At 36.3% G+C, this 24891-nt stretch overlaps 1 protein-coding gene across 2 annotated transcripts in view; it reads right to left on the bottom strand.

The window, feature by feature from the left end:
• NKAIN2 (sodium/potassium transporting ATPase interacting 2) overlaps positions 1-24891 on the bottom strand; it is a 561131-nt gene that overhangs the window by 260325 nt on the left and 275915 nt on the right. For both annotated transcript variants that reach the window (XR_003535639.1, XM_027692020.1), the window contains exon 3: positions 6629-6709. Coding sequence is in view for 1 of the 2 variants with exons in the window: in XM_027692020.1 (XP_027547821.1) it covers positions 6629-6709 (81 nt within the window). In the remaining variant the exon portion in view is untranslated. The remainder of the gene's footprint in view (positions 1-6628; positions 6710-24891) is intronic.

Raw genomic sequence — 24891 nt, forward strand, 5'->3', positions numbered from 1 at the left:
ACTGGATTTCAGAGCAACTAGGTATCAATCCAAGCAGTGGTATGTGAAAGACACATAGGTGGATGTTAGCTTGCAAATGTTGGCATATTCAAGTGGAAAAATACTAAATATTAGAAGGTGCCTATTTCTGGTTGGTCCTGACAACTTTGCTGAATAAGACAGTGGGGACAAGTGGGAATGGTAGGTAGGAAGAAACATATTTCCTCTACCCCTTGCATTTATTTCCTCCAGCGATGTAGTACTGGTGTTAATTTGTTTACAGGAAGTGCTACAACCATTGCTGCCTCTTCCTCTTCCCATTAGAGTCAACTAATGGAAAAGGAAAAGAGAAAGACTGGGCTGCCCTACAGCCACTAAAAGTCAGCAATATCTGGCTAATCCTGGAATAGCATCTCGGATCAACAAAGGAAAGGAGGGCTCAGTGATGAAAAGTTGCTAATGCATGAATGTCATATGTGGGTGGATTTCTAAACTGCTCATTTCCTCCTTAAGATCTTTTGCGTAAGATGCTCTCCCATAGCGCAGGTTGGTTAGTGAGCCTGGCTGGAGGCAGGAGAACGGACTAGCCATATTCTGAAGTCCCTTCTGGCCTTACCTTACTATGAGGCATAACTATGAGTACAAAAACACTGACTTTAATCACAGTGCACTTTGGCAGCTGGAGAATCCTACCGACATGCTTTCTTACATTTCTTACATTCTTACATCTTTATTCATCTGATTTCATTATATGGAAAAAGACTAACTTGCACTTCAGATACAGAGTGGAGAATACTTGCAAACTGTCTCCCTAAATCTTCATTTCTTCGATAGTTCTCTGCCTTGAAGAGCTGTCTCTCTCCCCAAGGGTATTTCTCAGCAATGCCATTATAGAGCCTTCCTACTGCTACCTATCAGTTACTGGGAAGACTTCATCAAATTTTGGTTTCATACTCACCTCAGCAGGAAAGAGGAAGAGTTATACATTTGCAGCATTTTACTTGACTGCAAGGTTTAGATGAAACATTGTAGCTGTTCGAGGGGTTTCTGGGGGGTCACTGCCGGCTGCTCTGTGAAGGTTTTCAGGGCTGGGATCACCCCCCCTCGCCGCCCATCCCTCGTGGCAGGGACAGGCAGTGGAGGTACTTAAGCCAGGAGACAAAGACCACGTAGCACGCAGGGAATCCAGCAGCGAAGAGAGCTTTATTCAAATTTCCCGCAGCTTATAGGGGCTGCTGGGCAAAGGAGGGGATTGGCCATTTGGCTAGCCAATGCAAGGAGACAATATAATAACTATGGCAACACAGAAACCAATGGTAGACAAGTGAGTTAACAACTTCAAAACCCTGGCAAAACATTTTCAATGTTTTGTTAAATACAATATCAGGAAACTTAAACATTGGTATAAATTGAATTGTCTTTAAACTAAAAAATTCTAATTCTTTTTGAATGTGTTATTACTTTTTCAAAACATGGTAAACCTTCATCTTTCCCCATTTTACCTAAGATACTATATAGCTTTACATATATGTAAAGACCCTTCATTTCTCTTCCATAGTAAAGCATGTAAAATTGTGAAAAGTGAACTTATTATTTATGACATGATATATAGCTTTTTTCTTGTGAGGTGCAACAAGCTGTCTGTGGTTGGAAATAGGAATTCAACTGCAGAAAGGACAAATAGAAAGCTGAAGTACTAAACTTCACTTAAAAGCCTAAAGGGGGTGTTAAAAAAGATGGAGCATGACTCTTCTCAGAGGTACACAGTGAAAGGACAAGAAGCAATGTCACAGATTTCAGCAACAGAAATTTCAGCTGCTTATCAGTAGAAATTTTTTCACAATGACAGTGAAATAGAGAAGTTGGAAATTTCTATCCTAGGAAACTTTTAAGACTTGCCTGGCTAAAACTGAGCAACCTGATAGAACTTTTAAGTTGGTGCTGCTCTGAGCAGGAGCCTGGATTAACTGACCTTGAGAGGTCTCTTCCAACATGAATAAGTCTGTGATTTTGTAAATCTGTTATCTTATATTTCCAGTTATTTGGGGTGGGTAGGAGACAAAGTGGTCAGAAATATTTGATTTCCATTAAATCTTCTGGCAGGAAGCAACCTGATTACGAATTTTCCTTTAGCTTACATTTTAATAACTATGGTACATTCAGTTCTTTGTATCATATTTAACCATTTCAATTTTAAATAAGTGCATTTTTTAGTCTTCCTTATTATTTCGTGTTCCCCTGTTGCAGTTCAGGGCAATATAGGAAAGGAAGTAACATAATTTGAATGCAAATAGAAACTTTTTTTTTTTAGAACAATAGCTTGCAACTCATATCTGTAGAATGAGTACTAAAATCTTCAGGAATCACACTTCAACTACACATGGTGATCCATGTACACAATATCACCAGTGTGCTTAGAGCTCTTAGGTACCACAGTTCTGTACCTAACCTTTCATATTCTTATTCTACATGTTTTCACATCCAAACTGAAGTACAGGATTTACTTCTATATTTTTTTTCTCACTGCTGCAGTACACGGAGTATGATCCAATATGGCAGTGTCACTCAATTCCCAGACCTACATCTCTCAAATAGCCTATGTGGTACAGGGATTAAGGAAAGGATAGTGAAAAAGAAAAAAACAGTTGTGACTGCGTAATTAAAAGCTATATAAAAATTAATCTAAAGAGTGAGCTAAATCATGTGAAGTCAAACACTCTTAATTCTGGCATATCTTGATACTGGAGTGTTTGATTTTTAAAAATGCAATTTTTAATGTCAAAAGATATAAAAGTACAACCTTACGATTTAATAGATTAAACGTAACCTTTGTATATTATGAAATATAAATAAAGAAGATGTAAAGAATGCTACACAACTAGAAAATAAATCAATTTGGACAGTTAAAATGAGTTTGTAAAAAGTGCTTTCTTGGTCACAAACACATAATACTCTAGGGACTACAGCAAAGTAATTCCAGAGCTCAGCCAGGCAGCAGTGAGAGGAGAGCTCTTGTATCTGGTCACACAAATAGGGTTGCATGCAAAGAGAACCAAAAGTACTGAATCAAGGCTGGAATCGTGCATCAAGGGCTGCTTTGGACCCTGAATTCCAGCTGGTTCCCCTTGTTCAGCATCCCAAGCCCAGCCTCTGTCTTGACTTCCAGAAACTGATAGTAGCAGTATCTCCATGCTCCATGATGGGAGCAGTGCAAGCTCAGCCACTCATTTTTTTCAGCAAAAAAATTTTTACTCATTTCTAAACCAAAAATAGGAGTATGATCATTCTTATTCTGCTTCTATTCTCCTTGTGGGATCATTAGGCATCATTAGGGGAAGCTTTCAAATGCCTTGAAGCGAGAATACTGTTTCTTAATCACATAAGTATTTTTTTGTTGTTGTTGTTCTGAGATAGCTGAATCTATCTCCTTATGTCCTTTCCTGGGTTTAAAAAATCACAGAAATATTACATTTTTCTCAGAAATGCTTTCTATTATGTTTTATTCTTTTGTTTCACTACTTTACTTTAGATGTGCCTTATTCAAGACAAGAGGTTATGCTTTTCATATGCTACATTTGCTTAGCCACAGGCCAAAATAAATATTACCAGTCCTGAAACCAAAAAGTCCTACTTATACTGAGTATGGCACTCACCAGCAAGCAAAACAACACACAGACTAATTAAATGTTTTTGAAGACTAATACTGAAAAGTAAGTTTGAGAAGTGGGCTTTCTAGGCATTCATTCACAGTTCCACATAAAAATCAAGGTTAAGAACAAGTCATTGCACTTCCTCTTTGTTACAAACCTTTCTTATAAAGCCATAAATATTCCAGTTTGCTGTGAAAGAATTTCAACAAAGATAACTGTGCCTCGAGGATAAGAAATACTTAGTGTGATGCCGTTTCTCACAAGATATCTATGACTGCAATGATGTTTAATGCAAATGGATTTCCCCATCTCATTGTTCTAAAAATTTCTGAGTTTTTGCAGAGCTGTTTCAGTGTAATCAGGAGAAGCTGTAAAAATGTCACAACCTATGCCCCCACAACTACAATAAAAAAAAGGATGAAGTTAGCAAGGCTTTTGTTATAATTATTATAATTATAATTATAATTATGATTAATAATAACAGTGAAATATGTCCTCTCCATTGTATTAGCAGGTGAGGATGGAAAAATTGTTGTACACACACATAGAATGAAAGCTGTTCTCAAAACTTCAAAAAAAAAGTCTTACTTTTATTTTATTTGGTAGTAAGCTATGAATTATACATATAAAAATAAACTATACCCATCTGAACTATTATTAGACTGTAATTTTAATCCATCAGTTCTTAAAACCATGCTGCACAGGATCCTCTCTTATAGTTTACAACCTCAGAGGCATCCCCCTAGTACTTGCCTAAAGGTTATTTTTTATTCTCTGTTTAGAGCCAATTCAGACCCAGAGCTTTTCTCAAGGTTCTACATGCCATTCCAAACAAACAAAATATGCAGGATTATCACTACAGATTTAAAGTTGCAGTTATTCCCAGATGAAAATATAAATAATACAGAAGATTCAGTGCAAGATTTATGAGTATGACTGAGAGACGCAACACTTACAATGATCCATTTTGTAAGAAACCTACATCAGTAAAACAGCCAGAGATTCTGAAGAGGTTTATCCTCCTAGAACAGGAGGGTATGTTTCCATTAGACATATATTTCTAGTCCCTAGATCTTGCAGAACATTTGATCATGTAGGGGAGCTTTGACATACCATTCACAGTTGAAAAGGAGTGGAGTGATGCCCCAAATGTGAATTAGACCTTTTTTAGAATAGATCTCTACCTATTTATTGAATCCATTTTGTAGGAACTTTTCCTTTGCTTTCTCTTTTTAGCAATTCTGTTGCTCTGAAGCCAGTTGAAGTACAAGGAATACACTCTACTGGGTATTTCAAGGAAAATCATATCACTGGAACAAATAATACCTCTAAAGACCAAATAAAAAATTTAACTGCATTCAAGCACAGGCCTGAACTCTACAGTTGGTTGGGAAAACTCTAGATGACACATCCCTAGACTTCAGAAAAAATCACGTCAAGGTTTAGCCGTTTGTAGCCCATTTTTATTCCAAAAAGTACTTACTAGTGTTTTTAAGCTGGTTTTATACCCATTAAGACACAGTACTTGAACAGCTGCCTCTATTTTCTCAATTCTTTTCCATCCCCTTTCATTTCCCCAGACAAGATAAGCATCCCAACATTTACAGCTGTAGGAATGCAGGTGGCTGAAATAAGCAGGTGGAAAGAGGGCGGATTGGATTGAGTACAACTGTACAACAGGTGCTGGGTTTGTTATATACATTAGTTCACTTAGCAATAAAGAAGGGATTTTAACCAAAAAAAAAGATAGGCAAGTTCTTTTATTTACTATGTTTTTTGCCAAGCTTTTAATGAGATTGGAGGTATAAAAACCAGAAAGTGTAATGTTTTACCTGCAGAAAATTACTTTACACTCTCAGGAAATGAAATTCTGATCCTTTTTGAAGTCAGTATCTTTTGAAGAAACAGAATACATGGGGATGAAATACCCTTGTCTCCAGTAGCTTTTGTACATTGGGGGTGATTTGAAACAAAATACAGGTAAGGAAGTATCTTCGCCCCATTTATTCTTCCTATAATTGTGTTTAACTTTCTGTATCATAAGATATCAGTAACTCACAAAGGATCAGAGAACTACATCTGTAATTTACAGTTGGGCTAAACTCCCTATGATCGAAACAGCAATTAAAAATCTAAGTCAAGAATAGAATGTGATCTGTATGACACATGGGATTCTCCTTGATGGTCAGCTCATAGCACTGTGAGCATAATTCAGCATGGGCTACAATATTTAGAAGTGTATTACTCCAAAAAAATAATTTGTTGCCACTGCTAATCTTTTATCCCACAAATTGCCAGCTTTCTGGGAACACCTTGGAAAGTAGGAGTTTTGGTTTAAAATGTTGGATTGAGCCATTACCAACTGCCGCTTTATGTGTTATCACTTGGAGTGTCAATAAAACCCTATAAATATGTCATTCTTGGGAAAATATATTTTTCCTATGGATTTTTACTGTGTATAAGTGTTCAAGCATAACATTACTACTATAAGCACAAACTTAAAAATCACTGCTTTAGCCAAAAGGCAATCTGTTCTGGTATCTCCATTTACAACTTAATTTAATGAAAGACCCCTTCTTTTGTAATTATTATGCTATGCTGTAAGAACCCTGAATCGAATCCAGCTAAGTAACAGCAAGCTAAATGGTACAATAAATATTTGTTTACCCCTGAGATGGCAATGTTTTGTATTCATGAGAGCATTAATTAATGTCTCTCAGAGGGGTGAAATTTGCACTGCAAGACTACTGAGAGGGGCAAAAAGAAGTAATTTTCTTTTAAAACATATATACTATTATTTTTGTGGGCATCAGAATGCATATGCTCATTACTTTCTAGTTTAAAAATTTCTAACACTCCAGAATATTCCAAATTTCCATCATACTACTACACTCCTCCCAATAACACAAAAAGGATGAGTAAAACAGTGTACAGTCTGTTATTGACTGGGGCATGTTAACAAAGTGCTGATGGCTTGAATGTATCCAATGGTAAATTACCTTTGAAAGGTCCCCAGCCTCCAAATAGAAGCAGATAACAAACACGTTCCACGTAACCCAAAGAACCAGCCAGACAGCATACTGTAGGGAGGAAGAGAGAAACACTGCATTAAGAATTCCACTATCAACTGAGTTAAACTTACTTCATTAGACCACTAGTTCAGCCCAAGACAAAACCAGACTATAAATATGACGCATATGGACAAAAATGTTATACATAAAATAGAACCATGAATAAATTCTTCCCTTTCCCAGACACAGTTTGGAGTGACCTAGTGAGTACTTAATCAGACCAGAAAATCTATCTCAGAAAACAGGTGATAGATCTTACATTTGATTTGAGACTACTCTCTATCTCTTATTTTTGTTCCAATGGGGAATACTACAATATAGAGAAATGTAACCTTAATTATACATTAGAAGTGCAGAGCTGTTTATTCAAACGGTTATTCAAATATAACTTACTAAACAATAGTCTAATTGAACTAGGCACTGGATTCTGCAACACTTCAGGTTGTCTCAACAAACCCATCATATATATAACCTGAAGAAAATAAATCTATCTATATATATAGGTTATTTTGTAGCATTTCTACAGAATATGGAGGGATTCGGTCCTCACAGTTGCCTCTATCAATATATTTTGTGACTTTCCAAAGCATAGTTCATAATTATTCAACACCCTCAAGGGTCAGGCTGCATTTTAAACTGTTAATTTCTTGGGGAGTGGGGGGGTTTGGTTGGTTTTTTTGTTTTGTTGCTTACAGGAGAAGTATGTATGCTTAAGCAATATATATTCATTGGTAGTTGCAAAACTTCTTATTCATGTATCTGATGAGTAATGGAGTACATGTTTTTTATCCTTCTGTCCACTATTTTGCTTCTGTTTTGTATTCGTAAGATCTTATGTGCTAGGACTGGAATCTACGTTCCCCTGCTATAATGCTAGAGAATCTCACATAATAAAGTTTGACCTGCTATTGTTAATCTTATCTAATGTTTGTACTTGAGAACTTCCCTTGACAAATTAGCCTGTCATCTAATAAACTTTAGGATCTACAAATATTTTTCTAATGGCTGTTGTAGCTATCCTCTGGTTGTTCACAATTCAATTCTGCATGTTTGCTAATTTCATTCCATGTGGCACTGCGCATGTGTGAAATACGAGTGATAGGACACTATTCCTTCTCTGTTATAGACGAGAGCTATTTTCTCCTTTTACAACACCACCCCATTTCTCTAAAGTATTTACAGACTTATTCTTCATGTCTTCTATTTTTTTCTTCAAACTATACTGATTAAACCTTGATAAACTACATTTCCAAATCAGGAAACACTATTTTCTGCACACCTCCGTGTTCACATTCTGAATAAGCAGACAATATTTTGGACTTTATATTATCCATCCCCCACAAAAAAAATACACGACAAACTATTGTTTGTCATGAATGACAATCTCATTCTCTAAATTCAGTAACAACTGATGTAGAATTCTTCTTGCATTTCTCTTGCAAGTGCTGTTTTGTATCACATTGTCTATTACTGAACATGCCATTTTCTTGTTAATCTTCTAGATACTGTGAAAATAATACAATTCTGTCCTTTCTCAGGATCTAAAGTGAGATTATACCCAATATGACTAAAATTTAGATCTGTTCCAATTTCTTATTTTTATAGCTAACAAAATAATTGCCAGCCAGCCTAGCTATTAAATAGACCATGTACAGATTTATAAAGAATTATGATAAATATTGTTCTGGTTTAATGAAGGCTAACACAGCTTTAAAGGCTAGAATTGATTTATACAGAAGTAATTTCAGGTAATTTAAAGCATACAGATTACATATACTTTATAGGTCAGCTCTTTCTGGTCACAGATGATAGATTTATTTAGGTCAGGAGGGACCCTCTGGAGGTCACCTGGTCCAATCTCTGTTTAAAGTACGGCCAGCATGGATAAGATTTTGCAGGGATTTATCCAGGGATGGCCTCGATAATCCATGTCTACTCTTTGAGTGCAGGCTCCTAATAAAACTTTAGAAAATAGGAACTTAGTTCAGATGCATGGTGCTAATAACATTAAGGTTGTGGGTTTGATATCCTTATGGGCCATCCACTTAAGAGCTAGACTTCATGATCTTTGTGGGTCCCTTCCAGCACAGAATACTCTGTGAAATCTGTGAAACACACTCAAGATTTTTTAACACACCTGTGTGACATTAAGTACATTGAGTATGTCATTTTCCTGTAGCTTGCTCACAGTACACCCAGCTTCACATGTAACATGGAGCTTTATAAATAAAAGACAAGAGAAGAAAACATTAATTTAGATTCAATAACCTTAATTTGGCATTTTTGCTGCATTTTCTGCAGCATTTTAACTTGCTGCTTTTTGCCAATTATTTTAATACTGCAATGTTATATATTCTGATGGAGTTAATACAAGTAGTCCTTCTGACATGTGGATTTCTTACAGTGAAAATTCTAAATACTGCATTTAGACTGGTTTCTCAAAAAAACGAGACTGAAAAAGTAGTATTCATGTGCAATGTCTGTTCCCTTGAAAGATCTTTTGTGCTTCAGAACAATTTTAAGCAAACTGGACAAAACCATAGAAGATCTGAGGATTTTTTTTACAAAAATCAGGAAAAGAGGCCTACAAATGGGAATAGACACTCTAGTAAATCCTTATACAGAGAAAGACTTACAAGGTCATCATTTACCAGTCAACATGAAGGGAAAAAATTAGGGAGAGAGACACTGGAAACTAGGTTTCATTAGATCAGCTGTTCATGGCTGATGAACTCATCACATTGCATGTAAGCAATAGCTGGATAAAAAGCTCATCATGCACAGTACATTCAACAGAACGCTCCAAGGTACATGGGAGCTGCTTGTCCCAGCAGAGAACCTTATTACATGAAGAAGCAAAACTTTTCTTTTCCACTGTCTAGTCTATCACCAAAAAATAACAAGTTTATCTGCCATTTAGATACACTCTTTTAATGAGCATCTGTTCATACTGGACTACAGATAAGGTTAAAAATTTCTTGTAAAAGTACGCTTTAAACTTCTTCCTATTGAACGTTATATTAAGTGTTTGTTGCCTGAATGACGTGGATTAACACTGAGTTTAGTTGTCTTGAAATACAAGGATGTTTCTGTTTCCCACTGCTTCTTATTTCTGATGCTTCAGATCTAGCACATCTCTTATCTCTGCATCACATGCAGTCATAAATGCCTCTTGTTGTCTATGTGCTTCAGCAAATTGTTGCAGAAATTCAGCTCTGAAGATCTGTGACAATGAACAAATCCCTCTGGCACTCTCTTATATGTGTCTAATTAGAAACATTTTTTATAAGAGTTCTTCAAAGCCGTATTTTTTCTTATATTTGGGAGTTCAAGACAGCTGCATTATTTGACAGAAGCCACCACAATGCTACAGCAGTCACATATCAACAAGACAAGGACTTTGATAAATACACATTGACCAAGCAGGAGATACTGACAGGAAGCACAACAATGACAATGCAGTTTATTATTTTTATGGAGATCCACACTGGAAAGAAGTATAATTGGAAGGTTAAGACTGAATGTTTGAATACTTACTATCTGGAAAATTTTTAGCCAATTACTAAAAGTTCCTTTTATGTGTAAAATAAATTATATCGATACAGCTCTTCCATGTTATAATATGCTTATGATTCTTGAAGTAAACATGAATTTATAACCCTCTGCAAAAAATTTGAAAACAATTAGCTATCTTATGATCTATTGATACATGTTTGAAAATTTGCTATAAATCATCATAAGCGAATGGAAAACTGAAATATTGAAATACTAGTTCCAGAAATAAGAATCCATACATTCTTCTTAACACTTCTATCAAAACTGGTTAGGTAACATTATCTACATTTTACTAACAGGGAAACTGAAGGTCAAAGAAATTAAATCACTAGATTTAATTCCTCAGCTGAATAGAAAAATGATTACAAGGGCACAAGAATCAAAGTTTCAGGTAGCTCACTACTGCATATTGTATAAACCTGGTCACGAGAGCTCACATCTAATACTCTTGTAACTCTTTGCTTGAAGGGGAAATATGTCACATACCTTTCAAGTATAAATAGTGAGCAAATCTGAAAGCTTTGAGCATTTTAAATTTAAGCATTTTTTTTCCACAGAACTTTACACGGCATTTCTCTTGCTCCCAAATTATTTTCTGATATGTGAGTCAATTAAAAACACATTTGACTGTGGGCTCCAAAGAAGAATCAGAAGCAAAATTCTCGCCCAGTAGAGATACAGTTACTGAATGTGTGAGGACCAGATGTTTTAAACAGAACTGCTGCTCTCAGCAACCTAACACAAAGAGCAACCATTCTCTGCTTTTAATGATCCAGCTGAAAGTCTTCCCTGCCCCGCAGTTACCTACTGGCCTCAATGGAAGAGAGCTCAGGGCCAAAACCAGTAGTCTTGACAACAAATAATATTCCTCGAAGCAGAGAGTTTTGTGCAACCAGTTCAACTTCAATAAATGTTCATTCGCTTTCTTCAGCGTACTGGGAATTTTTTACAGAATGACATAATTATCTGGATTTTTTTCATTTGGTTGTCACAGCATACAGGTTGCACTAGTTTTGCTTGTCTGGATTCTTCATATCATTAGGACTTAGATATTTCTTGCAGTCTTTTATTTCTTTTTATTTATTTTTAATTAATCATGTCTATAGTATCAGAGCACTGTTCATCTTTGTGAGCTTCTGTTTCTAAGCAAATATAAATTGATTTTGTAGCATCCATTTTGAGTTGTTGGAGTTTTCTGTCTCAAATTGCAGTGACATTCTAGTTTTCTGCTTGTCTTTACCAGGGAATTTTTTAACCCATTGGCATTGTGAATCCATGGCTCTTCAGTCTTTCATTAGTCACAAATTTATATATATTTTTTCTCCTTCTCTTTGTTTCCTCAGATAAAAAAATTCTGTCTGATATTTTACTTCCTTGTTACACTTTAATAATTAGTGTCCTCTGCCAAGACTGACTGAAAGCTGCCGAACTGTCAAGTGCATCAGAACTGGTCACTACCAAACAGAAGATTACTGTTGTGATAGTTTTTTACTCTTTAGCAATCACCGCTTTCAGATACAGAGCAAGTGTTGCTTAAAATTTCTTTCCTGAGGCTTCCATACACCCAATGGCTATGTATAAACTTTCAAACTCCTTGAGCTCAGTTATAAGTACTGATTTTATATAGGAGTTTATTAACTCTATTTTCCCCTTAATTTATGAATCCTTGTGAGAAGGATTCATAAGCGTAAAAGACAAGAAGAAAGCTGAGGCACGTTCAGCTCAGGTTGAAATTGGATGAAGTGACAGCGCAGAGCCCAGTATACTGCTATGATGTACAATCACCCATCATTGTTCTCATAGCCATGGAGTTATAGCTTGGGTGGGACTCACTGGGCTTCTTTCTTTTGGCTTCTTCTGTTTTGTTTCCATTTTCTTGTGTGCCAGAATTATGCTGGATACAGAAACCACAAGCACAGATTTCCTTCTGAAGACATGGCATCAGCTTCTTTTGCATAAAAGAAGCTGAATTTCTACAGCGAACATTACTGTCAGAGAAATATCCATCTGCCCACAATTAGATGTCTGCAATGCAGATGTCCTCCTCTGAGCAGCATCTAGATGCCCATTACAGTCAATTGAGAGGAAAGGCACTTTCAGGGCTCAGTTCATTTCTCAGTGTCTGACATAGATCACTCTATCCTTGCTGTTTGGAAAGCCAAACTTCTCAAAGGCAAAATTCCCAGTGTTAGAGAGCCCATTAAAAATATTTTACTGGTGACATAAAAAATAAGATAGTAACACTGCACCATGTGGATATGCACTCCTTTTTCTCCACATTAAAAAGAAAAAGAAAAAGAAAAAAAAAGAACTAAGCAATGTCAACATCACAAGGGTAAAATATCACCAATGGACTGCTGAAGAGACAACTATTGTCTCTTGTATCCTATACTTACTAATAGTCCATTAATGCCTAAGGTTGATTCATTCATTTCTTCATTTCCTGTTTCTTGGATTCCCAGCTCTTTAGGTTTCAGTGGAAAAGACTGAGAGAAGTGCTTTTTGGTATTGCATCACTTTTATTTGTTTTTCAGCTTGTGTATCAGTGTCCAACTGTACCAGTGAAAATATTACCCTAAACACTAAATGACAAACCTCCCACAAACAACTCAGGAGACATATCCATCCATTCATACAGCTTTTATAAGAAAGATACGCAAAATTTTCTCAGTGCAGTCACTCTATTCCTACAAATAATAATTTCTTTCCATATGAAGCTATAAGGGTGAATGACCAAAATGTAAAATTAAGCACACAGAAATACGTAACTTACATTGTAGCATTGTAGCATTGTTCAGTCAATCTACTATGTTACACTAGGGAGCTACAAACATTCTAGATCCCCAAACAAAAATATTCTGTAACCGAGGATTTACTTTAAAAAAAAGTTTTCTTTAAACAGACAATATTTCTGCCTTTCTTCTTACAAATGGGGAGCAGAGAAATTTTCTTCTTGTTATCTCAAATTCTTTTCTTCTTGGCTTATTTTATCTCAAATTCTTTTCTCCTTGTCTTGTTTTGGTTAGGGCTTTTTTAGTTTGATGTTTTTTGGTTTCTGTTTTTGGGGTTTTTTTTGGTTTGTTTTTGTTTGGTTGGGTTTTTGTTTGGTTTTTTTTTGTTTCTTTTAATTTTTTTTTTTTAGGTTTCTTCTGCATCCATATGTTACAGTTCTTGAGCTTTGTAAAAAAGTGTATTTTATGTACTAAAGAAAGTAAGGTAAGGAAGAAATTTTAACAGGATATATTTATCTTTTTGACATAGCAGTAGAGATTTAATTGGTTTGGCTACAGTCGTCATTCAATTCCTGTATTTCTTTTGATCACATCTTTGTTGTGAAACATTTATCAGCAGGAAGCAACTTCAAATATCTGAATACTCAATGTGCAGCAACACTGTACATATGGAATCAGCTGCAGACACATGCATATACATGCATATATTCACAGATGGACTGATATTTTTCCTCTTATGTTACTTTCATACTTTTTTAGTATTCTTTCTTTTGTTTAGGGAAGTGACTATAAAGTCTCTCAAAATAGAAATTACTAATTAAATGGAAGTAACAGGAAAATGATATGCAGATAATTCTCACATAAATAGAGCTCAAAAGTCTTTCTTTATATCAGAATTCTTGTAATAGCTCCATATTTCAAGACATAACTTGAGCTGATCAGGCAATAGTGAACCTTAAAATTGTGCTGTTTTGATCCTTCTCTAACCTTTATGCTTCAATTCCAACATTAAGCTACCAGGATCTACCTCAAGAGGTTCTAGTACTAGAAATCAATGCTATTCAAGATCTAAAAACTTGAACTAATGGTTTGGAAATTACATTATTTTTTACCAGTTCTAATCAGCTGTTAAATTCATATTAAAGCTGGCATAGAAAAAAAAAGAAAGATAGAAATCAAAATTGCGTGATTTTGGAGATCATTTGGTTCTTCAATTCAAGAGCTAGAAATATTTTGAAAGAATTTTTTCAAACCCTGCCTTCTACATTGCTCTTAAGATACTAAGCATTTCAAGCCCTCAGAGTTAGTACATAGTGATCAGTGTAGAAATTACATTCACAGGAATTCAAGCTGTCTTCTATGGATATTTTTTTTTAACAAATCTTAGCGGAAAACTGCAGGAATTATTGCTGTAAAATTTCACTGAGAACATTTTACCAATTAATTAGCAATGAAAAAGAAACATGACAAAGATCACTCAATACTATAAGCTGCTTTCTCTAAGGATTCACTGAGAGTGAATATTACTATAGAATGATCACATTGCAAAAAAAAAATCCCATATATTTAAGGCAAAAGTGATAGGTGGAAGAATGGTTTTGTAGATAGTCTGCCTCAATTGTTAAGAAATATTTGAAAACATGCTCAAGAAGATCATGTAATTGCTTTTCTGCAGAATATGTGAATAGCCCCTTACCAAGAAGTGGCTTGTTCCCTGCCACTGCCCAGTCCAGGGACTACTCTATCAAGAGGGTCTGCTGATGGTACCAGTTCAACAAGCCACACTGACTGTCCGACCCCTCCCCAGTGTGGCAGTGCTTCTCCATGTGGGCTCCACGCTGTGTTGATCCCGCCATATGCTTGCATTTTACCCAGGGTAAACCAGGCTCACCAGCTAGGGACCACTTCTCTAGGTTCTTTTCAACCTCAGGCAGTCCTAGGAGGAACCTACGCCTTCTGCCGAGTGATCAGACCTCAGTGGGAACACTGGCACTCCCTCCTGCTTGAACTGGACAATGTGGAGCCAGGAAGGCAAGGTGTTTTTTGTCAGCTAAAATAAGCATAAGACATATATCCTCGCTGTAATCTAATGAGAAGAGGTTCTCACTGGAAAAGCTGTGGGAAGCTGTAATCTGCTTCAGACATCAGCAACTGGTGGAGCTAGACATGTATTGACTGTTTCCTTGGTGTCTCTGCCTTTTTCAGAAACACACAAAAAGAAAAATCTTTATTATAATTCAGTCATCTAACAGTTTATTTTAATGGAGTTTTTAGCAGCTGTTCCCATTTAAATTCCCTATTAAAAATATAAATAAGGACAATCAGAATTCTTTCAGTGTTCATTTTTAACAGAATGCAAAAAATAAAATCAATAGCTACTGTTGCTAGGAACAGAAGTCTACTGACATTTATCTAGATTCTTTTATTGATGCCTCAGTATTTGAGTGCCAACTACAACTATTTATAACGGGAATCTATCTCCCTCAGTCAATATACCAAAATTCTTGCTAAAACTAAGCCATTGATAATAAGATCTTTTTGATAAATTGAGAGGTTTGTATTCAGATTTCCAGGTATTGTTTTCTTCCCTCCATTTTCTTTGACTTAATGCCTTAGCAGTGAAAGTCATGAGGAGCCTGGCTGTTGATTTCACAGGGCTTTGAGTGTGGTCCCTGGTGTTCATATTCCAAAAGAGATTTAATTTTAACTAAACGTATTTGTAATGAGAAAAATGCTTTCTTGCCTCTCTCTGAACTGTTTTTTAAAGCTCAAATTTTAAGAAGTCCCTAAGACCACTCCAAAATTTGGGAAAAAAATGGGAGGCGACTAAGATACTAGCAGTGTTTGTCTTTCATAGTTTCAGAACAGAGCACACAGACCTTCAGTCACTGGCTGGAAGCTCTGTTTTGGGAGGTCAGTAGCTGTTTTGAAAGTACCAGGTAGCTGTGAAGGTCACTTCCCATTCTTTGGAAATAAGAAGCAAACAGAAATTGGATCTGCAGAGTGTTCTCCTTTAAAGGAACCTCAACTAACACAGCCATTTAGAGCAACCATACTATGGAGCCAGACTGAATTTTGCTTAGGAGGCTAAGGTAGCTGGAGTGGACGGAGTCAAATTCTAGACGCATAAAATCAAGCCTCATGGAACTGTGTGGTGAGTACAGGGTTAGATGCAACTTCCTTGTGTAGGGAGTGCATACCTGTGAGATTTTCATGAACAGGACTGACTCACTGAGTGAGGCCAATGAGCCACAGGGAGGGGAGAGAGGAAGACAAAGAACACCCTCCCACTTCCCTTATTTCCTTCTAGTAAATCTGATAGGCAAGATTGCCTGATTTGGCAAGATCAGTATGTTTTAATACAACATGGGGTTTTTTCAGTCTTTTTCAATCCTGAAAGTATTGAATTAGATAAAAAAGAAATCTGAAGCTATAACAATAAAAGAAATGTAGATACTTAGACATGACTTTCTAAAAGAGCATAAAATGCAAAATGAACTTAATTTTCTAATGTCTTCAGGGAGATTTAAGACAGTGTTTGTCTAAAAAACATTCATTTCATGCTGAAACCAGAGTGCATATATTCAAAGGAAGTAATACTTTAAAAATATTTTCTTCATTTATCATTCAATCAATATCTGATTTTTCTCAAATCACCATAACACATTACACTTTGCTCATTGGATGAATTCCAGCCTTCTTCAGGAAGGTTTATACCTGAATTTGTGTGCAAGTTTTACTCCATATTGTTCAGGAAACAAAGAAGAACCCTTCTCTTAGAGTATCTCAGGGAAACTACCTTTTCCTTTGTTTTCAAAAGGCATCAGAAAACATTAGCTAAAAATATTCCATGCCTTACATTTTTCCAGTTCTGAGAAGAAACCAGAGATGTAATCAAACAATGTTGTGGCCCAGGCCTCTTAATATATATAGATTGGTCAAATTCTATTTCCCTAAATGTGATACAATCAAAGAATAGCTTAATGTTCCTTATTTATGCCTTTGAGGTTTTTTCTTTCATGACATAACCTTCAAATCCTTCTTTTTTGGCAAAATTATGGTAATGATTGTATTTTATTTTCTTTCTCTGAAAGTACCTGTTGCTTCTCTCCTCTGCATATCTCAAATACTCTAAGAAATGCTTTCATTGTCCTTTCTCTGGAACTCCTGTTTGCATCTCAATTTTGGGTGACAACATGTGCCTGTTTTGGACTGGGAAAGGTTATTGTTACTATTTCCTTTACTATTAACCTTCTCATCCCAAGTATCTTCTAGGTCAAGCATTCTCAAAAAATTCCTTATAATTTTTAAACAAACCAGGAGAAATTTTCAAACACCACCCAGGAGTAAGGCTGGCATCTCTGTAACTACAGATGCAAAAAACTCGGGACATATAATCGTTAAGACATCACTGACTGGGAAGCCTGCCACCAACATCCACACTTGATGCACGTACATTGTCTTTTGGCTCTCTACAGCTATGCCCATCTGCTTCAGTGGCATGGTGCCTGCTTATCAGCTAGTTGGACAGTTTCAGTATGCAGAGGTGCCAAAAAAAGGTTTTACATGGGTAGCCTGTATAACCACAAAAGTGACATTTCTTTTGTAAGAAGAAATGCTACAGCTGAGATACTAATAGACTATATCTTTGTGCATTTTTAGTTTTTTCACTCACTGAAGAAGCATCTTGCCATAACCATTTAACATCTCTTTTACAAAGAAAGATATGGTACTAAATGGAAAGAAAGCAGTATCTAAAGATAAGACTCTCATAAACAAAACCATTATGAGATAAAACGAGAGTATGGCAGGTTAAGAGCATAGTTTAAGTATTGTGCACTATACACCTCTAATTCAAAGAAAAAAAAAGGCAAAAAAAACAACCCCACCCCAGTTTACACATTTTGAAACAAGGAATGCTTTACAAATGCAGGAATTGGATCACATTGAGAGAAAAGCAAATTATTTATTATATGACAATATAAACCTGAGATAGTCTAGATAACCCTAGTTTGTCCTAAAGAGATGGCACACCATTCCGACAGAAATTTAAACATTTGGTGGTTTTCTTTTAGGACCATTTTTCAGTGTTCGTATTATTTCAAGCTAAGGTTAGACTTCATATTCTTTTTAGAGCAATCCTAACTCAGCAAATTGAAATCTAAAAAGATTATTTAAGCTTAAATTAAACAAATTTTTTTTAAAAAATCTTGAGAAATACAGGATGAGGGAATTAAACTGACTTTCAGTGTACAAGATGCATACAAACGTGTCATGTATCATTAATACAATCAATTACAGCATAATTTCTGATGTAAGAACAGTAGGAGATAGAGCAAATAAAGTCAAGAAAATCAACGATGGGTCCAAATATCCTTTGAGAGGCATATTTGGTGATATGATTTTCAGGGTTTACTCCCAACCCAGCTTTTCCTCTGATTTCTTGATTCTTACAGACCTTTCTTGGCATTATGACCCTACGCATAGCTCAGATGGAAAAGCATACACATTATTTTGATAAACACTCAGTGTTACACAGACCCTTTCCTGGCACTTTTCATAAAAAATAAAAATAGCAGGTTGTTGAAAGGATGATAGCTCAACAAACTATAAGGAGGAGGTAAGAAAGGTCAACAGTGAGGGAATAAACAGCTGATACTTGAAATGAGGCGGGAATATATCCAGATGTCAAGATGGCATTTGATGACATTAATACTGAAAGGCACAGTAGCTTCCACATTGTGGTAAGAGAGCCATGTGACTTTCATTGGAACAACCTAACTTGCCATGCAAAATCTGAGCACCACTGAGCCAAGAAGCTTCGCCAGTGCCCCCACCATTGCCACATCAGAGAAACTGTGATGACAGTTTTATGACAGGAGACAACAGCATGACAGACTGATAAATTTGCTTGGAAAATCATTGGGTTTTTTAAGAGACCATACTGAATTATTCCAAATTCTGAAAGGTATAATGAAAATTGAACAGGTTTCTCCTGCTCTTCAATTTCATTTCAGAGTGCCAGATAAAGTGCATACTCCTCCTGGTATGTGGAAATAAGTACTGAAACACCCAGTAGGAAAATACTCTCATTTTTTAATTGCTCCTGCCTTAAAATCAGCAGGATAACTTTGTGACCATTAAAAAATTTTGTATCTATGCAAGCTAAAGTCATGCTTATATTTCATGCTTGAATTAAATTAGAATATGCTGCTGGCCCGATTGCTTGGATGCTTCAAAAATACATTCCTCTCCAAGCACAATAATGTATTCCATGCGAAGACAAAAGAAATAAAAATCAAATAAAAAGAACGTTTCCAAGCATCCAAAGGCAATTTAAATAAAGTACTGGAAAATTTAAAAAAGTGGTAATGAAAAGTTATCCATGTTAAGTTATACCAACATCCAATTTTTTTCATGTATCACAGTACAGGTTTCTGCTGTTCAATACTTCTTTTTACCTTCGTCACCCAGTCCAGACTTGTGCTTTATTTACTGAATATCATCCAAATTGACTTGTTTGCTGGATTTTCTTAGGCTAGCTGACTTACTGCAGCTTCTGAGTACATCTTAAGCATGGATTACCTTCCTAAACCCCTGGCTGGGCAAAGTAATAGTTATTAGTCCCATGTTAAAGATGAAAAATTTCTGCTGCAAATGAGTCTGAGGTGCTGAAGGTAACCACATTATTCACTACCAATATGAGAAAACCATGTTGTGCACTAATAAGGAGATGCTCATTTTGATCACGCAATTAAAGACTGTAGCATAATTCAAACACACAGGTGGCTAAATAAAGGTCACAGAGGCAGCCTCAATTCTGGAACTTTCTTAGTCTCAGATGCTCCATTTGCAGCTTTAATAGACTCTTGTTCCAGTGTATGTAAAAGTGTGTGTAGGCATTTTCACAACTTATTCTGTGAATAGTAGGTGCTACACAGTTAGGTAGCCACAGTTAATAAGGTGTGATGAGCAGCGACCTCCACATGAGCTGATAATAGCAGAAGAATAATGCTCTTTTAGCTCCTAGATAAGTCTTCTATTAATAAATAATTATAAATTCTTCTGTATTCTTTAAGGAAACATTGAAAACAAAAAGAAATTCGAAAATGCTATTACACAGAGTTGTTGATCTACAGGTGAGCCATGAGAGCCTCTCAGCCTCTCAAAACAGAGCTGTGCCAATCAAGGCAACAAAATGACAGAAGGCAACACCCCACCACCCATAACTATATGGGCTAGAGGCTTCTGTGCTCTTCCTTCCTCTCTTTCCCCACAAAGAATGGTGCCTTCCTTCCTCTCCTCCACACCATGGTGCAAAGAAAGAACAGTGTCTTTTGTTCTCCATCTCACACAGGTGCCAGTTGCCTAAGCCAGGACAGACAAGCAGAGTAAGGGCCCGCGCAACCCTCAGGGTTCATCCCTCTGTTCAGCAGGAGCAGATCTTGCTCCTTCAGCACTGTGGCTCAGCTGTGGGGTGGATGGCTGCATGCTGGCTCTCTTGCCTAGAATTTGTTGCCATCCCCTAATTTGAAATCATTGCCTATTCAAAAAAAAGTAGATGAATTTGCAATGGGGACAAATGACAGCCTGAAATGATGCCCTGTGGCATCTCCTCCCTCTTTCTTTCTATGTCAAATGTCATATTGACTTTGCAAAAAAGAATTATTAGAATGCATTAGTATAATGGCTGTCAAAAACAGACAAAAAATACCCTCTTGATTTTTTTGTTAGTTTTTAATTCCATTGATCTAGATGATCACAAAGGCTTTAATTTTACTGAATTGCTTTAACTATAAAATAATAAATAGACTTAAGTAAAATTTTACTTAGAAAGGCTTAACTGTAGCCCACTCATAAAAGTGGTCCTGTAATGGAAAATGCTAGACAACTTTATGTATAAACAGGTATTGCCAAACCTGCCAATGACTATGTAAATCACTAAATAGACCCAGTAATTTCTTTTTCCCCATCCTGCTTTAGAACTTCAGATGCTGAGTAAATGCACTGCTGGGACTTCAGTAATATTCAGCAGACATGTCCCCATTCTTTGATGATACTTCAAAAGAAACAGAGTCCTATAGAAAAACTCTGCTGTCCTTTTGTCTACAAAAAATTTCAATAGGTTACCCAAATCTTTCTGCTCTTTTTCTGCTCATCTCTCCTCATGTTAGATATTCCTTTGCCCTCATTTCTACATTACATGTATCCCACAGCATTAGTAATACAGAGAACAAACAGGAGAATTTCCAAAGCAAAGTGGATAAGAAAGATAGGAGTATTAATACTGCAAAGAGATATAAAGTCTCAAAACAGAAAGGAGCAAGTGAAAGGTTAAGTAAATAAGATAATGTTCAAATACATAAGCCACGCAGAGCATGGTCACATCTTTAAGGCACAAAAAGTGTAATTTCACTGACAGAAGAAAAAAAAAATTCTAAAATGTAGACAGGATCTGTGACTCACATAAGAACTTGGGAACAAAAGGAAGATAAATATAAAACTCCAAAACTCCAAGGGGAAAAAAGAAAAAAAAAAGAGAAAAAAATGTCAGAGTGCCATTAGCAGGTCAGTAGTGCTCAGCAAGAAATTGGAGCTGGAGAATTAAAAAAACTTCCATGGCAGTTGGATTCTGTCCCAGAACACTAATGAAATGGCAAGAAAGATAAAAGAACAATTAGCTTATGTTTGCAATCTCAGCTGCAGGACCATGCTTCCATAGAAAAGCAATGGAAGCAACTGCAAAGTAGTTTGGCATTAAAACGAAAAGATGGAAATCTAGAACACACATAGACTTCTTACATACATCTAGCTATAAAATTAGAAAACTCTCCCCTACCAGACAGAATTAGTCCAAAAGAATCAGTAAATCTTGGCTGAGCAGTATAAATATGGATTTATCTCAAAACTTACGTAAATGCTCATTGTGTTAATTAGGTTTTGGAGCAGATTTAGACCTAGAATGAGGGAAATCCTTAGAAGTCTCTGTCCTTTCCCATTACTAAATACTAGCTTGTCCCACCCAACCTGAGACAACATTCACCTGGAGGTGAACGGAGGGGGAGAAAAGGATAGTGCACCCTGGTACTCCGCCCAACTCCAACACTTGCAGTGTCTTTTGCTGAATCAATTCTGTGGCAACCTTGTCTACTCCCAGTTTAAGTGAGAACCTACTGTCTTGATGACATTCCCATGGCACTCATTTTTGAACAAAATGCTGCAGAAAGCAGATGAAACATCATAAGAGGCTGATATGTGGCCTCACATTCCCTACTTACCTCAGAGTTGTTATTTCAAGTGTGTTGAAGCTTTTGCCTGTTGAACGTGTATTAGGAAGCAATGAAGCGGATCTTTTTCTAGTTATCCCATGGGATGTACTTGCAGAACATTAAAACTAACAAATGGCAAGTCTTAGATAAGGTCTCAAGTGAAGATTGCAGATGTAATCCTCTAACTCTCCCTGGAGAGAGTACTGGTCTGCACAATTGTTTTGATTCAGCAGGGATTTCTGTCTTAATACCTTATTTTGTTGTGGAAACTGAAAGGTCGCTGTATATATAAACCTGCAGAAATTAGGCCTTAAAAAGCCTCCAGTGCAACATTTTTATCGATGAAACAAAGATAAGGGAACATCTGCCTAACTACAGGAAAATCCTGAATCTTTGTGTTAAGAAACATGTTAGTCCTCTAAATTCTTGACTCTGGCATGAATTGCAGTGTTAAGAATTCTTCCTCAAAACGATATGTAGCCAGCATGTATAAATCACTGATATGACAGATTGAATGAGAATATCTGTTTAGTGTGGCAAGTCTATAGCTCCTTTCCATATGTTTTTTGATACCCAACCTATTCTAAACTGTGTGGATTTAACATAGCAATAAAGAAACCCCAGGAATTCAATGGAAGGAGACAAAGTGCTATCCAGCAAATTTTATATGATTACTTTCCTCCCTTTGCTTTCTACATGTTAGAAAGCAATTAAGAAATAGACCCTAAACTGGGTAGGTAAAATATAGCGTATCTGGGACACAGAAATATAATTAATAGAATGCTGTAAGATTTAGAATTACAGATAACATTCAAATTTTATATTAATTCTTAGGAATTAGAAAGCAGAAAAAAAGACTTGGATTCATTTAGTTTCGCAACTGGAAGACACCAAGACTATTAACCACATAGCTATACTTTGAAAGATATATCACAAAGGTTGTGGCACTTCCACAGACAGACATTTATCAAAGAACAGTTCTGTGAAAATCAGTCTTCGTTTGGAAATAGCTATGATATCCATTGTACTTAAAAATGGTAGTTAATCCAGAAGAAGACTGCTCAGGGAGAGGTAAAACTTTCCCAAACAATGTGGAGTAGACCTGCTCTAACTCTTTTAGTAACAGACACCTGTAAGGAACCCACTATGTGACATAAATACCATCTTGAACAGAAGATGAGATATCTGTAGAAGATCAGCTGTCCAAGTGCTTAAAATGCTCTTATTTAAGGTTAACTACCCTGTATCTGGAAAAGATCAGTCCTATTACAGGATAAATGCTAAGGAAGGCAATTTATGGATGTACAGGACTCTTATGCCATTTTAATTTTGAGGATTTCAAACCAGTGCTTAAAAGTCTAAGGTAAAAAAAGAAAAAAATGTGTTGCAAATAGAAAAACAATAAATAACACAAAAGAACACGTTGGAGATTTTATTCCAGTGTCAAAAAAGCACGTTTCTATTCTTGCTTTTTGCATATTATCCTCAAGTGAGAGAGCTGCAGAACAAACTTAGAAGCCTCCAGATAAAAAGGAATGCTGTTTTACTCAAAGAGCCCCCCCTGTGATGACATTTTAAGCTGTGATCAGCGTTTTCTAGCCAGAAGAACAAACTTCAAAATGTTAAGAAATTCTAAATGTGCATACACACCTGCAAGAATAAAAGGAGAAAAACAGAGTTCTGTCTTTCTAATAATAACACAGAAAGACTTTAAATTCACTCATCAAATAAGGGTTCATTTTTGTTCTTAATGGAAATGTCTGAGACCTGGAAGGGGAAAATACATGTACCTACATTTAGATGACTGCTGTTAAATAATCAGTATAAATGCTGCTTCATTATGATGCTATCCTTCTTTTCAGTTAATGTGATTTAAAAAAGAAAAAAAGAAATATAGATACAAAGCAGCTCCTATTCAAGTGTTATTTATAAAGGTACTTTTGGTTTAGATCAGATTCATTTTGAATGATGTGATGAAAACTGTGCAAATATAAAGAACAAGTATTCTGAACATCACCTGAGCAGGCAGTAAAATCAAAATATCAGCCTAACACATTTTATTTCCAAGGTTGACTTTACAACTGTAGTGGTTTGACCTCGTCTGAATGCCAGGTACCTACCAAGCTGCTCTATCACTTCTCTTCCCAGACGGACAGGAGAGAGAGAATAAGATGGAAAACTACTCATAGGTTGAGATAAAGCAGTTTACTACAGCAAAAAAAGCAAAAGTTTGCACGTGCACAAGCAAAGGGGAAAATAACAAGGTTTATCCTCTACTTCCCATTAGCAAGCAATGTCTGGCCACTTTCCAGGAAGTAGGGCTTCAGCAGTCCTTAATGGTTTCTCAGTAGACAGTCACTGGAAACAATGAATATCCCCCTTCCTGCTCCTTTCCTTAGCTTTTATATCTGAGCTGATGTCCTATGGTATGCAATATCCCTTCGGTTAGTTTGGGTCAGCTGGCCTACTTGTGTCCCCTTCAGGATCTTGCCCTTGATTCAGGAAGGAATGTTACAGTGCTGATGCAGTGCTCAGCAGTAGCCAAATCACTGGTGTGTTATCAACACCCTTCTAGCTCCAAATGCAAAGTGCAGCAATGGGGAAATGAACTCCGGCTCAGCTAGACCCAATACAA

This window comes from Neopelma chrysocephalum, unplaced genomic scaffold, assembly GCF_003984885.1.
Source record: "Neopelma chrysocephalum unplaced genomic scaffold, ASM398488v2 Primary Assembly neopelma1_23, whole genome shotgun sequence".
Classification (NCBI taxonomy): domain Eukaryota; kingdom Metazoa; phylum Chordata; class Aves; order Passeriformes; family Pipridae; genus Neopelma; species Neopelma chrysocephalum.